General features: G+C 34.2%; 1 protein-coding gene across 13 annotated transcripts in view; it reads right to left on the bottom strand.

The window, feature by feature from the left end:
* Positions 1 to 5,187: 5,187 nt before the first annotated feature.
* Positions 5,188 to 16,887, bottom strand: part of Rnf111 (ring finger protein 111) — a 115,885-nt gene continuing 104,185 nt past the window's right edge. For 6 of the 13 annotated variants that reach the window (XM_071608321.1, XM_027925987.3, XM_071608326.1 and 3 more), the window contains 6 exons: positions 16,223 to 16,375; positions 14,721 to 14,847; positions 10,877 to 10,969; positions 9,907 to 10,002; positions 8,570 to 8,697; positions 5,188 to 6,839 (listed from right to left, as the gene is read on the bottom strand). In XM_071608321.1, coding sequence (XP_071464422.1) covers positions 6,722 to 6,839; positions 8,570 to 8,697; positions 9,907 to 10,002; positions 10,877 to 10,969; positions 14,721 to 14,847; positions 16,223 to 16,375 — 715 coding nt within the window. In that variant the 3' untranslated portion in view covers positions 5,188 to 6,721. Of the gene's footprint in view, positions 6,840 to 8,569; positions 8,698 to 9,906; positions 10,003 to 10,876; positions 10,970 to 14,720; positions 14,848 to 15,153; positions 15,264 to 16,222; positions 16,376 to 16,887 lie in introns of those variants that run through there. The other 7 variants (XM_071608328.1, XM_071608327.1, XM_027925991.2 and 4 more) reach the window with 5 other exon arrangements.

The following is a 16,887-nucleotide window of genomic DNA, read 5'->3' as shown; positions in this document are numbered from 1 at the left end:
AAACGCCTGTAATCCCAGCAGCTCAGGATGGAGGATCTCAGTTCAAAGCCAGCCTCAGCAACAGCGAGGAACTAAGCAGCTCCACGAGACCCAGTCTCTAAATAAAATACAAAATAGGGCTGGAATGTGGATCAGTGGTCGAGTGCCCTTGAGTTCCATCCCCAGTACTCTCCACCGCCCCCGGCCCCCCTCCCCCAAAAAAATCAGGAAAAGAAAAACCCAATGCTCACAGCAAAGGCAATGGAATGTGACTAGATAGAAGGATCCATCTAAGAATTTGAACAAGATTTCTCACAATTTTTGGTTCATTTCTCATGCACTTGGTTAATAATAATAATATAACTACTCAGAATTAAATTCCTTCCTTTGCCCCAATCCTAACTGCTGGCCATCACACATTTCCAATCCCAATCTGAAGGCAGAAAAAAAGCCAATGTCCCAGCAGGAAAGCTGTCCAGCAGAAATTCCCCCTTACTCAAAGGAGGACTAGAACTTTTGTCTATTCAGGCCTTCAACTGACTGGAGGCAGCTCACCCATACTGGGGAAGGCAAAATGTTTTACTCAGTTTCTTTAAGACACAATTTCACTATGTTGGCAAGGCTGGACTCAAACATTGGGCTCAAGCATTCCTCTCACTTTGATAAAATGGGATCACAGGTGCACAACACCACACACAACTAATTCAAATTTTCATCTCATCTAGAAACATCCTCACAGACATACCCAGAATTTCTAATCAAAATGTCTGGTCACCCCATGGCCAGTCAAGTTGGCACATAAGCATTATTACAATACTCAACTATCAAGAAAACTGCAGGAAAAAATCGAAATTGCACAAAGATATAGAAAAGGACCAGAAATACCTATTTTCATCCCTTGAATTTCTTTTTCTCAAATATCAGCCTGAGGAAATGATGAGGTTTTTTCACTGCTGATTCCTCTGACAATTATCTTTGAGAACAAAGATCAATTTGTATATAGGCTTCTCTCCTCATGGTAAGTATTGGTTTAGGAGGGGGGAAACTAAATGTGTTCAGAAAGCTGTGCTAAGCATTCTAATAAAATAATGGAGCTCCTTTTACAAAACTTACTTTGGTGGATTAAAAATGACAACAACTTGGACAGGGGATATAGCTCAGTTAGTAGAATGTTTGCCTAGCATGCACAAAGCCCTGGGTTTGATCCCCAGCACCACAAATAATAATTATAAAATAATAATAACAACAACAACCTGTTTATACTGCACCCTTTATTAACAGGTGTATTTTCTGTCTCCTTAAATCTGGGCTTTGTTGTTCTGACCAACAGAGTGGCAGAAGTGATGTTGCTCTGGACATTTGTCTTAAAGGTCTGGCAGTTTCTGCTTTCTCCCTTGAAGCACTTAGCCACCACTGTGTAAATAGGTCTAGTTATCCCTTGCTAGAGAGATGACATTGAAATGCCCAGTGAATCATCAGCTGTTTCTACAATCCCAACCCAAGCATTAGGTATGTAAGGGAGGCCATACTAGGGCATTCTATTCCAGTAGAATTCCCAAGCTGAATGTAGGTAGCTACATGAGCAACACGAGTCTTACTATAGTGAGAGATGAGCTATGTCCACCCAGTCCTGCACAAATTGCATGTATGTGAGCAAATAAATTTTTTTAAGGCAACTAAGTTTTGCAGTTGTTACAAAATAGGTAACAGATACACTTACCTGGGGAACACGTGATCCCTATACACCAAATAAGCCTTTTGTTTTCTAGTATAGTCTTGTCATGTTGGCTTCTCATAGGCTCTTAGTTTAGGAAAACAGTATAGTATTTGAAATGTACAATCATTTGTAAACTCTTGAATTCTCAATAATGCCATCCTAGTATATTTTGCATGGGAAAATTGAGCACATTCCATTTCCAGACATTTAGGCATTTGGTTATCTCCCAAGGGCACAAGAAACCATGTTTATCTGGTATGGAACTATGATTCATATGTAATTCAGAGCCTTGGGAAGCGCTGAGGCCAGTCTGATAGAATTTTTGCCTACAGAAAAACAGTTATTTGAAGCAGAGTCTTGACACAGGGGATTAAAAAAGTTACTATTTTAAAAATACATACCCAAATCCTTGGCTGAACCTTCCATCAAATGGTAAAACCTAGTTTTACTTCCTCAATTATACACTGTAGTTAGTGACTTTCGCTTCTAATAGAATGGTGCAGAAGTGACAGAGTATAACTTCTGAGTCTGGTCATAAAAAGGCTTCCTCCTGGCAATCTTTCTGGAAACATTCACTGTGGGAAAACCAGCCATCCTGTCATGAAAACATTCAAGTAGCCCTAAGGAGGCCCACATAACAAGTAAATAAGGTCTCTTAGCCAAAAACCTGCAAGGGACAGAGGCTGACTGAACAGCTTTGTGAGCAAGCCATCTTAAAAACAGCTTTACCAGACCAGTGCAATCCTTCAGACAGCTGCAGCTCCAACTATCACCTTAATTATAACTTCATGAGAGACTCTGAGCTACAGTTTAGTTCCTGTAGCTTGTTCCTGAGTGTCTGTTCCTGAATGCCTGATCCACAGAAACCAATGGTTCAATGTTTAAGCTGCTGGCCTTTGGGTCATCCCTGAACTGGCAGGCTAGAAATGTAAGTACCATGAGTTATGCTTTTTCAAGCCATGGCAGAAACCAAGTTCTTACTTTCTGAATCAGTAATAATCTCTAGAATTTTATACTCCCAAGAGTTCCCACCTCCCTGACTCCATATCAAGTATTACTACCTAAAGCAAAACTGATATAGCAGAGCCCACAATGAAAATCATTTAGTTAATCTAATCCATTCTCTGGTGATGACAGAGGATTCCAACAATGTGTTTGGGCTAAACAAAACTGCTCCTGGAAGCCCACAGCTTCCATGTGCTCTTAGTGATGACTATCACCTAAGAGGGAGTTTACAAGCAGCTAAAATACAACATAAGCAGTTCAGTAATATGTATTTTTTTAAACCTTAATAGACTGGGCACAGTGGCAAATGCCTGTAGTCCCAGCTACCTGAGAGGCTAAGGAAAAAAGATCACAACTTTGAGGCCAGCCTGGGCAACTAAGTGAGAACCTGTCTCAAAAGAAAAAATAAAAAGGACTGGGGATGGATTTGTCGCTGTGGTAAAGCATCCCTCAGAGTTCAATCCCCAAACTCTAATGGTACCAGGTCCCCACATAACAGAGGTTAGTGGAGTGAAAAATTAGAAAAGAACAGGAAATTCTAGATGTTAACTTCTCCATTTCAAAAATAATTTTAGGGAAGAGAGAGTAAATGGTTGCATAACCTATGCCAATTCTGATGCATTGGCAGTAGCTACCTAAATTACAGGAATGAACAATATTGATGGGCAACTGCATATCCTCTTATTGTGATTATGAGAGGAAGAGGAAGAAAAAGCACATAGCTGGAAATCTTTCATCCTAATAGAAAAGAAAAACTCCAACCCCTGAGGTAAGGGCCAAGGAGGATTATTTCTTCTTATTTGGTAATCAGGCAGTTATACTCAATACAAGAAAAATGTTAGCACCAAAAATTTGTCTATTGTTCATCACTTTGCAAATGTTACCATCTGTTATCAAAGATGAAAGTATTTGTGTGATGAGGTGAGATAAAGCAAGTATAGGAAGAACTTATATGTATATATACTATGAGCAAACCCCTTCACACTTGTTATCTCATTTAATCCTAAGAGCAATTCTAAAAAGTAGTTCTTATTTCTATTTTGTGGATAAGAAACTTTAGGCTCACAAAGCTTACATTGTTCAAAGCTGCACAATTCAAAATCCAAATCTGACTAACTCCAAAGTCTATGTTTATTTCGACTATTTATTCCAAAAAAAAATCATGTGGCTTATAAATTTATAAAGAATACAGGAGAGAGGAAAGATGGTTCTCAGTATGCCCAATGCCAAAATATAATAACATTTATTTTTCTTACTAAACAATGATTATTTTGAATCTAATTCTTAACTGAAGAAAATGCCTAAAACCTGAGAAAATACTTCAACCTTGAAATATCCAATATTAACATGAAATTTTCAATAAATAAAAATATATGCATTCCCAGAACTTTTGGAAGTTAGAAATTTGATTGTGTTTTCTATAGATTTAAACCTTCCCAATCATGAACATTAATAATGAAATGTCCATGAGAATTTAAATAATTTCAGGGTTAGAAGTACTTACAAATAACATTATTTATAAAAACAAAACTAGTTTTCTCTGTCAGTTGTTATGGTTCGAATGCTAAAGGGCACTGGTAGCTAAGATAAAGTCACCAGAGTAAAAATAAAGTTTCAAATATTAGTTTATCACTTGCAGTATTAACAATAATAAAAATAAGGATTTGCTGACAAAATAATTTTAGTTTTAAAAGAGTTGGACAGCTAACATTGAAATGTTTGTTTTGACAAGATGCAGCAAAATATGGAAGACACCAAAACAAAGTACAAAAGTAAAAAATGTTCATAATCATTTTCTTTCTTATTTATTTCATTACTAATCATGTTTTTCTATAATTAGCAGCAGTAGCTTAATGATCTCCTGTGTTAACAATTCAGGTTTATGCCACAATTACTTGCATTAAATAAATTAAGTATATATATGCTTTATCAGGATTTAAAAGATCAGTAACTATTATAAAATGGGTCAACAGGCAGTTGTGCATCTAGATCTCAAGTAATATTTAAAAATAGAGAAATGTATTTCTGGCTTGTCTTGTGTTTTGGGGAATATTGAGAGGATTCCAAGGTATAAAATTCTTCCCATCTTTCTTATGTCTTCAATCCCTTGGTACAGACCCAGCATTTGCCAGTGGATCACAGGCTACTTGAAGGATGACAGGAACAACGTCAGGCAACTTGCTCCTTTCTTCAATAAGACATCAGACCTGCATCACTCTGTCTCTCACTCTTCCCTTTCTATAATGTATCTTAATCATCAAGTATACTATAAAATATAACATTTTTATTCCTATTTCCTAACAATAATCTACATCTTCCATCTGCTGAATCATATTGATACTGACAATTACTACTATGTAACATTTACTAATATAAAAGGGCATAATTGAATACAAACACCAAATTACACAAATATCAATGAGACCACTATTTTTGAATTCAAAGACATATATTGTTTAAAAACTAATTATGAAACACAAAGACAATAGAAATATAAGTTATTTATTAATCAATCCACTTACAAAGCAGGTGGCTTAATGCAAGCTTATTGACATCTTCACATATGATCCATGGGAACATGTCTTCCACATACAGACAGTGATATTACTGACTGGATGCATTTGCAATCTGGGGCATATTAAGCATATTTAAACAAATAAAATTAGGCTATCCTGTATATGAAAAGTATCTCGATAATATGCATCTTGAAGTGGATTAAAATTCCTCCAAAGGAGAAATGTTAGTATGTTAACTTAACTTTATACTCTATATTATGCAGTAAATCTTAACTATAGAAATTAAAAATTTTAAATCAGTGATCGACTCTTGGTAATGTATGAAGTGGGAGTCTATAACCATAGCAACAGTAGGTTGACAGTATAATTTGTGCCTCACAGTATTTGCAGATTTATTGTTTTCAAGTTTAGAGAGAAATAAAACAAGAGACATGTAGATTCAGCTCACTTTATTTACCTTTAAACTAATAAAAATCCCTTAAAAGTGATCCTGGGACCTTTAGAAGTTCTATGAATGCATAGATACCTGCCATTGACTGAAATTCTAAATCTTGACTGAAATGTTTACAAAATTAATGTAAGCAGATATCTTAACTATTCGTGCTTAGTAGAAGACTGAACAAAATTCTACATGTCTTTTTCAATTTCCCTAAAATTTTGTTAAATCTGCAATTATGTACAATCCAGCTAATTGAAATTAATATTTAGTGTTCATCAAAGCTGTTTCACAGCAGCAAAAAATCAATCAGGGAAATAAAGTTCTAAACAATGTAGAAAAAGATAAATATAATCAGAACAGCAGTCTAAATGTATGATATCAATATTCAACTCTATCTGCACTGTGCTGGAAGGAAAAGATACACCAAGAAAATTTATATTGATCACTCTGGTGATGCGAATACCACCTGCATCTGATTTGAATATGGGTTGTATTCTGTTCCCCAGTATTAAGGATGGTATTTAATTCAGAACTCCATGTTGTAAATATACAGCAGCCATTTTGTCCTAATTAAGGAATGTCTTAATACACAATATTATCATTTTCTAGAGGATCTTTATACATTAAACTAAAGCACATGATTGATTAAATTAAAGGTTAGTAATGGATAAAAAAAAAGTCATAATTTTCAAGGCTTGGTACTACGTAAAAAACAAAAAGACCACAAAATTCTACTTACTAAAGCAGCTAATCTTGCCTGCAAGTTTAGGGTCACAAGCCCATAATATGTGCAAAGAAATGCAATACAAGGAACCATGCAAAAATACAGTAAAATGATACAGGAAAAATGTCAAATCTAGGGGAAAAAAAAAGCTTTTATAAATACATCAAAATCAACTGTATACATAAATTGTAGGTCTAGCATTAGTTGTACCATATAGCAGAGCCAGCACTCTAAGTTCAATGCTTCCAAATCTGCGCAGGTAAGTCATGCCATCTTTGGTTGACTGCAGTACCAGGAAGGATGGGAATGAGAAGGAGGGCAAGAGTTTCTGAAACATGGTGTCAACTTTCACTTGGCAGCTGGGCCTCAATGTCCACTCGGCAAATTGGGCACTTCTTATTGGTAATCAACCATTGGTCAACACATACTTGGTGGAAAAGGTGCATACATGGAAGACGCCTAACGTTGGCAAAAAAGAGAAAGCAAAAATTAATTTAATGATGACTACATGTGACATTTATTTTTAAACAAATTATAAATGCAATAATTCAGCATTTTGAAATTAGTTGGTCTCAAAAAAAAAAAAAAGAAGGCATAACCAGGCCTCCTTCTCTTTTGAAAAAAAAAACACACACCCTAAGGAGTTACATGTAAATTAAATTAGTACTCGGTCAATATAATGCATAAGTGACCAAGATAATTAAGTATCGCAGCTAAGGAAACAAATTATATAAGATCATAAAAACCATAAAACAAAAATTACATGGGCAATTATTACAGTTTTGATTTTTTGTATGAGTGACCAACGTACTATATTATCTCATTTAACGGCCTTTCAAAAACATTAGATCTTATGCTATAAATATACAGTAGCTATTTTGTCCTCATTAAAGAATGTCTTAATATAAAATTATTTTCTGCCTAGAGGATCTTTATACCCCTTACTTAAATACATGATTCACTGGAGTCAATAATATTGTTTTTATGGAATAACTTTATATCTTCTTAATACTAAACTACTGTTTCATAGGTAGGTTAAAAAAAAATGTTCACTTTTGGACATCATACCAAATTATTAATTACAAATTGGGAAAGAAAGCTTCCAGATGACATAGGACAACATTAAATCTAAGTGTAAGAATGGGATAAAGGTTACTAATTCAAATGTCCATTTCTACTTCTATTATCATTCATACCTTCAAATTTCCTTACATTTTGTAAAAATAGTAGGTTAAAAAAAGGTGCTCCATGGCTGGGCAAGGTGGTGTACACCTGTGAACCCAGCAGCTTGGGAGGCTAAAGACAGGAGAAGCGCAAGTTCAAAGCTACACTCAGCAACACCAAGGTGCTAAGCAACTCAGTGAGACCCTGTCTCTACATAAAATACAAAGTAGGGCTGGGGATGTGGCTCAGTGGTTGAGTGCCTCCGAGTTCAATCCTGGTACCAAAAAAAAAAACAGGTGCTCCAACTGCTCCTTGAACAGTTACCAATACTATAAGCAATTAACTTTCATATCTATACACCTTCATTGGAAATAGTGTACAAAAAACCTTATTGTGTGATACAGTAGACAATAGTTCATTGTTTTTTTTCTCTCAGTTGAAGAGGTATGATAAACAGACTTTATAAAAACTAGGGCAATAATACGCTGTATGATTCGGTTATACATGTTAAAGAACCTGTTTTGTATGACATTATATTACAGGTGGATAAAACAGAATACGAATAAAACAATTACTTCAGAGATTATACAATGAAAATATGTATAAGTAATACTGGGTTAGCAAGAGTTGAGAAGGGTGTAATCCTTTGAGTTAAGAAGAAATTCTAGGGGGAAAAAATCAATTTTTAGAAGATTATAAAGCAAGCAGCATAGAACTAATGTTAGCCCCTCTTTAAACTATAGAGAAAATATTACTAAGTCTCAAAACCTTCTCATTTCTTCAAGATTTTCAGAAGACAATTCTGACCATAAAATTTCTCCAGCCAAACTTTGGTGCATCCCTAAAATATATTTCCCACCCCCACCCTTTTATTGGTAATATAAAGCCTTTAATTTCTTTGATTCACTATAAGAAATCAGTCAGAAGTTAATAACAGAGTATGCCAGGAGTAACCTAAATTTAATTTTTAAATAAAATCGCTTGTACATTTTGACGTGGATTCTAGATAATTAATATCTAGTTACCTCACATCTTCACCTTCCTCTAAAATAGACAAACAGATAGTACACTTTTCCTCTGTGTCTTCCTCAGTCCCTTCTTCCCCATCTTGTTTGCAGTGCAGTTTCCTCTGTGAGAACCAATCAGTTGTTACCTTATTAGCAGAGATGACATTATTGAACAACTGAGTAAAGTCTGCATTTATTTAAAAACAAAACAAAACAATACCACATATTCACACACAACTTATTTCCCAGGTAAAATTGTAATAAATTAACAGATGCATTAAGTGACTATCAATTATTCTTTTAAGACCTTCTACATATAATCAGCATCAAAAGCAAAATCAAATTAACAGAAAATCGTTAAGTCTGAAATCTAATATTTTTAATCCACAATGAGAATGATACAACCACATAAAATCTATTTCAATCCTACCATGAGCAGAGGTAAAGAAATTTTCATTTACTAACAAATGTTTCAAATAACATCCATATAAATTAAAGTTAATTATACAATTTAGCTTAGATGGCTGAAAGGACTTAAATTGAAGAGTAATACTTCATTGACACTCTTGGAAAACATGAAAAGGGAAAAAAAACAGTAATTTTCACAATTTATTATTACTTTATAACATAAAGCATTGTTTGTTGTTTATTGTTAGAAACTTATTTGATATTTCTACTCTGTAATTTACAGCTATAATACTACAAACAAAGGTTGGAGGGTAGAGTATAAGAAATACAGATAATTAAATGTCCATCAAAATGAATGACTAATTTAAAAAATTATTATACCATATGATGAAATTTTATTTTAGTAAAAAGAATATGGGTTGGGGCTGAGGTTGTGGCTCAGTGGTAGAACACTTGTCTTGCATGTGTGAGGCCCTGAGTTCGATCCTCAGCACCACATAAAAATATAAATAAATAAAATAAAGGTACTGTGTCCATCTACAACTAAAAAAATTTAAAAAAAAGAAGAAGAATATGGGTGGATCTGTGAGTACTAACATTCAATGAATGGCAACATGCAAACCGTGCCTATCATTCCTCTTGCGTTTTTAAAAATGGAGGAAAAATACATACATATGTATATTACTATGAAATGCACAAAAATATCTAGGAGAATATCTATGAAATCTCTACTTCTGATTTCATTTCTGGGAAGAAAGACTAAGGTACACAAGGTAAGAAACTGCAGAGTGTATGTTTTCAGTTTACATTTTTTTAACCATATGTATGTAATCGTTTTAATAATCAATAATGTAGCTGTTTGACTCTACAAATTCAAAGAAGGTCTATAATACTAAATTTTATGTGATTCAATAACATTCTAGAAGTCTCACAGAATAAATCCTTACCTTTTTGTATTTATGTGGATATGTACACCTTTCAATTGTCCCCTGGGATGCTCCACGATTGACATTTCCTAATCTTTCTTCCAAATGAATCAGTTCCTAAAAATGAAGAAAACTAGTATTAAAAGCCAGGATGATTATTCTTTGAATAATATGTATTATCAATCTTACAAAAGTAATAAACTTCCATATTTATAAATCTATAATACAAATACGATTAAAAAATGACAAGACAAATAATTTATATATAAAATAGCTTTATATAATTCTTTTCTCATTCAACTGAGGTATATATATATATATACACACACACACACACACACATACCTCATATGTATATATATTATATCCTTGTATATAAGGATATATATTAGGACACCAATATTACCAGTTGGTTGGTACTATAAGTCTATGTATGTATACATGTAGAAAATGAAATCACTCTATTAAATTAAGAAAACATATAAAATAAATTGGTAATTCTAAATCATACCACTTTCAACCTTCCAAACTGAAACACCACAAACTTTAAACAATATTTAAATGATTTGTTCTTCCTGAAAGTTCAAATGAGAAGAAATTTAGCTACAAAGTAAATTACTTAGGTTTCTTTTTCTTGGCAACGTTTCTCTAAAAATTAAGCTCATTCAAAAGCATTAAGCACTTCCATTTAATAGTACAGCTCTTTATTCTGATATTTATTATGAATTTAATGGATTTTTAAAAAGTCTTTCATATTAACTATTTTCATCAACTCTTTTTCTAAATACTTGGGAAACTTCTGAAACTAAGATTAACTTTGCTTATATATATTTCTGCAACCCCAGAAGTAATATCAAAAAAATCAGACATTGTACTGCTGACTCCTGACCACTGCAGCAGTCCTATACAACTGCGATTATTAATTGTGTATGTATGCTTTCTCTGCACTAAAGGTACTATATAAAATATCTTCATCTATTTTACTGCATACCTCAAAATTTCCCCTGAAAGGACCTCTGAATGAAGTTCCATCCAATCCTGATGAAATGTAACGGATATGAGGATAGCCTGCCATGTCAGGAACCTATTTTAATACAAGGGATAGGCTAAATCAATTAAGAATAGACTCGTGTTTCACTGTTAATACTGAATAACTCAAGACAAGTTCTGCATTTAACTCATAAAATTCAGCTTTAATAAGTACACATAACACCAGCTAAGCATTCTGTAATAAGGTTAGGATCCTCTAAAAATACAATCTCATAAAATAACTTATAGTCAGAAGAAATATAAGAAACACAGCTGTTTCAAGAGATTAACAAGTTTCTTCTACTTGATTACACTAAAAATTCTGTATTAGAGCTGGGTGTGGTGGTTCAAGCCCACCTTCCCAGCTACTCAGAAGGCTGAGGAAGGGGGATTGCTTGACCCCAGAAGTTCAAGCCAGCCAGGGCAACTCAGCAAGACACTGTCTCAAAATAAAGAAAAAAAAAGAACTCTATGTAGAAAATATTCAAACTTAAGCTTAATGCTCTTAGTAGCATAAACTGGAATAAAATTTTCATAAGATCTTCCAACTTCAGAAAGCTTTGTTAAACAGTATTAAAAATACATAGAAATACTGGGCATGACTGACACGACCGTAACCCCCAGACACTCAGGAGGCCGAGGTAGGAGTATCGCAATTTCAAGGCCAGCCTTAGCAACTTACCAACTAGGCCCTAAGCAACTTAGCAAGAGCCTGTCTCAAAGTAAAAAATAAAAAGGGTGGGGATGTAGCTCAATGGTTAAGTACCCCTAGGTTCAATCCCCGCATGCTCCCTCCCCCAAATGTATAATAGATATACAGAATATTCCCACAAAATTTAACTCCAAGATAAATTTTATTTCCCTCACTTCCTCTAAGTTCCTGACCAAAGGAATCATATCCCCTTCTCTCCACCTTTTTGTCTTGATTCTGTCCACAAAAGTATTAATTTTTTGTTAGAATAATTTGTAGATTTCATTATTTGTGAATTGGCCTGCAATCTAAAAACTTACTTATGACCCCAAATCAACACTTGAGCTTCAGAGTCATTTGTAGACATGCTCTACCTTCCTATTGCAGTTCAATTACAAACAAGTATCTTTCTTGTAGTCTATTTAGTATCATGCTTTTCATATTTTTGTTCTTTTTGTTCATGATTTCATTGTTTAATGGCACCCAAGCATAGTGTTCCAGTGCTATCTATAGTGTTCCAAAACAAGGAACCTGTGATATGACTTATGGAGAAAACATGTATTAAGTAAGTTTTGCTCAGACATTATTAGTTTTAGTGTTATTGGCTAAGCAATTCAATGTTAATGAACCGACAATATTAAATAAATTGTCTTTAAACAAAAACACACATAAAACAAGGTTATACACAGATCAGCTGTCAACTGATCAGGCATGGTGGCACATGCCTACAATCCCTGTCACTAAGAAGATCACAAATATGAGGTCAGTCTCAGCAACTTGGTAAGATCCTGTCTCAAGATAAAAATTAAAAGAGCTAGAGATGTAGCTCAGTAGTCAAGTACCCCCAGTTTCAATCTCTAGTACCAAAAAAAAAAAAAAGGCTAACTATATTAGGAAAGGGAGATCATGGGATACACCACTACACTTCCATCTTCATAAACAAACCTCTAACATGGCTTCCATTCTCCCCAACCTGGATTATGCTTAATTAACTATTCCTCACTTCTCTCTTTGAAAGAACAAGCACCCCTCTAATGAATTTGTTTCTCCAAACTTAAATTTTCTCCTTAATACTGGAATTATTATCAATCCTATTTCTCAAGTAGTCAATATTCACGGTCTTCAAATTTCCACCATTCTTAACAGTAATATATGAAATGCCCCAAGAGTTGGGAGTGTGTCTCAGTGGTAGAGCACTTGCCTAGCATGCAAGAGGCCCTGGGTTCAATCCCATATAGTAAGGAAGAAGAAAAGAAAGAAGGCGGGGGGGGAATGCCTCATCTCCATTTCTGACCATTATTTAAACCACTCTGACAAAAGCCACCAATAAATACTCTAATTACAAATGCATTCAACACTTTCCAAACTTCTTTTAATAATGAGACACTAATGGTATATCTGATTATATATAAGACACTATATGCCATAATATATGGTCAATATTAATTTCTGACATTATTCTAACTTTTTCAACATTTTGAGCCAATTCTCAGTATCATTTGTAGTATAATATTTTCATTTAAATATCCATATTGTATTCTCCATTCCACTCTCTTGTCATTTACTATACCTTTTCCCTCAAAATCTAATCCTCTTCCTTATATTCATTACCACTAGATTTGCCAGATCACAAACATGTCCTTAACCCAGATACTTGTAGAGGTCCAGACCATAAACTTAATTTTCCATTGGACATTCAGCCTTAACAGTTATCTCAGATTCAATATGTCCAAGACCTATTTTACTGAACTACTACTCCAAACCATCTACTCTTTTCCAATACAGTGCACATTACTATATACCTTTTTACTCAAGCTAGAAATCTGGTAATCAGGGGTTGGGGATGTGGTTCAAGTGGTAGCATGCTCGCCTAGCATGTGTGAGGCACTGGGTTTGATTCTCAGAACCACATAGAAACAAAATAAAGATATTGGGTTCACCTAAAACTAAAAATAAATAAATATTTTAAAAAAAGAAATTTGGTAATCAGCCTAAGTATCATTCAAATGTGGCCTATCATTTTTATGATAACTGCCATTGCTTTTGTTCAGGCATTTTATCAACATTTACCTCTTCTACAAAAAGTCCACATTAATTTCCTTCTCCCTGCCTGTAAAATCTATTTTTCATTTAACTCATGGTGTGGTTTTTCTAACTACCATCTAATTAAATCACTCTAAAGCATAAACATTAACAAGACTCTCCCCCTTCAACAGTTCCTAAGTTCTAGTTTCTCTTTATTCTTTTCTTTTCTAGCACTGGGGATGCAACCAAGGCCTCAGCCCCGCAGCCTACAGTTTAATTTTTTAGGGTTTCTGATCCTCACCCCTGAGATCCAAAAAAACACCAATTTACTTGGAGTTCCTAGGGCTTATACTGTTTGATAACTCTTTACATAATGCAACCTCTTCAACAGTACCATGCCAAAGTCCATAGCCTGGTTAGCAGTCTCATGTACAATAAGCTTCTCTGAAACCTCTACAGAATCTATTCCTTCACCAAGATAAAATCACTCCCTTTTCTGTACCACATCTATAACTAGTATGTATTACAAAGAGCAAACTCAATAAATATTTGCTAAACTTTTTTTAGCACTACAACTTATCAACAAAACCTAAACCTGTTTAAATCAGAAGTAGAGAGAAGTACTGTTCTTCCAGAGATTAGAGAAGGAAAAAAAAAAAAAAAGTGTAAATGCAGCAGAACAGAGTCATTACCACTCATGGCAGGTTAACTAAAGCACACATCCTAGTGACAGTAGATCATGATTTTACTGATAGATAAAAGCAAACCCACTTTTTAGAATTTTTTATTTTTTTTATTTTTTGTGGTGCTGGGGATTGAACCAGGGCCTTGTGCATGCAAGGGAAGCACTCTACCAACTGAACTACATTCCCAGCCCCAAAACCACTTTTTAAAAGTGTCATTTGTATATTAAGAGTACAATGCACATTATAAACAAAAATTTTAGCATATCTAATAACTTTTTATAGCACATTTTCATCTAGAATTATTCTCAAATTCTACTAAAACATAAATAACAATATATTAAAAAATTTTTTAAAATATTTAGTTTAGAAGAACATGTCAGAATTTTGAAAAATTTCCATTTTACCATTAAAGGAAGAGCTCCTAATTGTAAGTGATGAAGTCGAGGAGGTGCATGGTAATGGGCCAAATGAGGATGCAATGCACCGGGTGTATAAGTAGCTGCAGTCACTCCAGCTTCAATTCCCAATTCCCTGACAAAGGACACAAACAGTTAGTCTTTTTCTAATCAACAGAAATGAGTGGATACATTTATATTTTAAAAATAATCTAAAGTTTCTTAACTAATAAAGGCCAGAAAAAGATAATTTAGCCCCAAAGATATTACCAATAATTTCAAATTCGTTACAGAAATGAAAGTTCAAAAACTCAATTTTGTGACCACCATGAGAAGCAAAGCATCTGTACTTGGTTTGACATCTTACAAAGTAAGATGGCTCCTGGGGTCCCTTCCAATCCAAAAACCTGATTCTGTTGAAGGAGCATACAAAACAGTTTACTTTTTTGGTTTATCTGAATGCTACAGATGCTCCTGGGGCTTTTGTTTGTTGGATTATCATCTCTGGGTTGTTGGCATCAAAGATAATTAGAATAGCAAACTCTTCTATACCTTATAAAACAAGAGTAAACAAATTTTAGAAAGGGTAAAAATTAACATATTCTAAATCTTCATTATTTAGTCGAATTTATGTTCTGCTTCTAAAAGTTTTTGTTATTAATCATGATCTCAATGACTGCCTATACTAAATGGATTCAGAAGAAAAATTTACTGCAAATCTACTTCCATTTCTTTAGGAAAGACCTTAAGCCTAGGGAAATGCAGGTTGGATTCTCCCTTGGCAGAAGCTGGGGATATTAGAGCAAATCTGAGTACAAAGGTAAGGAATAAAAATTGGGGAAAGTAGGATGTAATTATGTAGTTAACCTTGGTGACAGGCACTCATGAAAAAACAAAGAAAGCTCTACTCCTTTCATTTACATGTGAGATCCAAAATAGTCAAATTATACAAAGAGAAAGCCAGAGGCTGCGGATGGAGACAGGAAGGTAGATGGAGAAAACGGGTTTGTACCTTGGACAACAGGTACAAACTCAGGACTAAGTGCTGGCATTCTATTGCATAGCATGGCAACTACAGTTAAAAATAACATACTGTATATTTCAAAATTGCTAAAAGAGAGGGTCTGAAATGTTCTCACCACAAAAAATGGCATTTGAGGTAATGGATGGGCTAATTAATTAGCCTGATCTGATCATTCTGCAATGCATACTATTAAAACATTACACAGTCCATAAACATACACAATTATTTTGTCTATTAAGAATTAAATAAAACATTAAGCAAACAAAAAAACTTTACTCCTGCTTGTGGTAGTTCCTTGCCCCAGACCTCAAGCTCTTATTCTTTCCTCTTTAGGACTCCACTCACATAGGGGTAGTGCCTCACAACTAAACTTAAATCCTGTTTTCCCACACTACCCTTCTAACATGGCATTCCTCTACAAAACATCTTTTCCCATAGCTTTACCACAAGCTGCCGGGCATATCTTTGAAATAAACAAGATACTAACCAGGCAGATCTCTCTGGAGCCTGACGAGGATGTGAGGACATAGTTTGAGGCACATGAATATGATGCCCATGACCATAATTTGGGTGCATCCTGTGTGGATGGGGTGGGGGGCGTTCATGTGCCCGCCTGGAAACACAGAACACAAAAAGACCACTGGAAATAATTGAATAATTGGTTACTTCTTAATATAGAAAAAAATTCTACTATTCATATTTGAACATTTACAGATCAGTCATAAAATTTATAGCAATAAATTATAAACATGATATAAAATTATTTAATAATAAGTCAAGAAACCATAATCACCTCCACAAATTCTACCTACTCATTTATTCCCATACCTCCAATTAAAATATTCCAGGAAAAGGGCAATTTTATTATCTTGTAAACCTATTTTACAGCATGTATTTTAACAGGGAGAATAATAGGAATTGAATGGAAACGAAATTTTTAAAAATTATCCCAGCAAATGTTGCATGCACAAACTATTTTATAATAACCATAAAGCAAGAAAAAGGAAACTTTTATTTTGCTTCACTTACATTATAAAACATTCAACCACTTTAATGGATAAAATCTTAAGAAAGAAGTTATTAACCTCGTGTATTTTTTTTCTAAAACACATTGTGTTTAAGAAACACATTTTCTAAAACACATTGAAATTT

The sequence above is a fragment of the Marmota flaviventris genome, chromosome 2 (genome assembly GCF_047511675.1).
Source record: "Marmota flaviventris isolate mMarFla1 chromosome 2, mMarFla1.hap1, whole genome shotgun sequence".
NCBI classification, from domain to species: domain Eukaryota; kingdom Metazoa; phylum Chordata; class Mammalia; order Rodentia; family Sciuridae; genus Marmota; species Marmota flaviventris.
The sequence above is the reverse complement of the archived record's forward strand: the minus strand, read 5'-3'. Positions and strand labels throughout refer to the sequence as shown.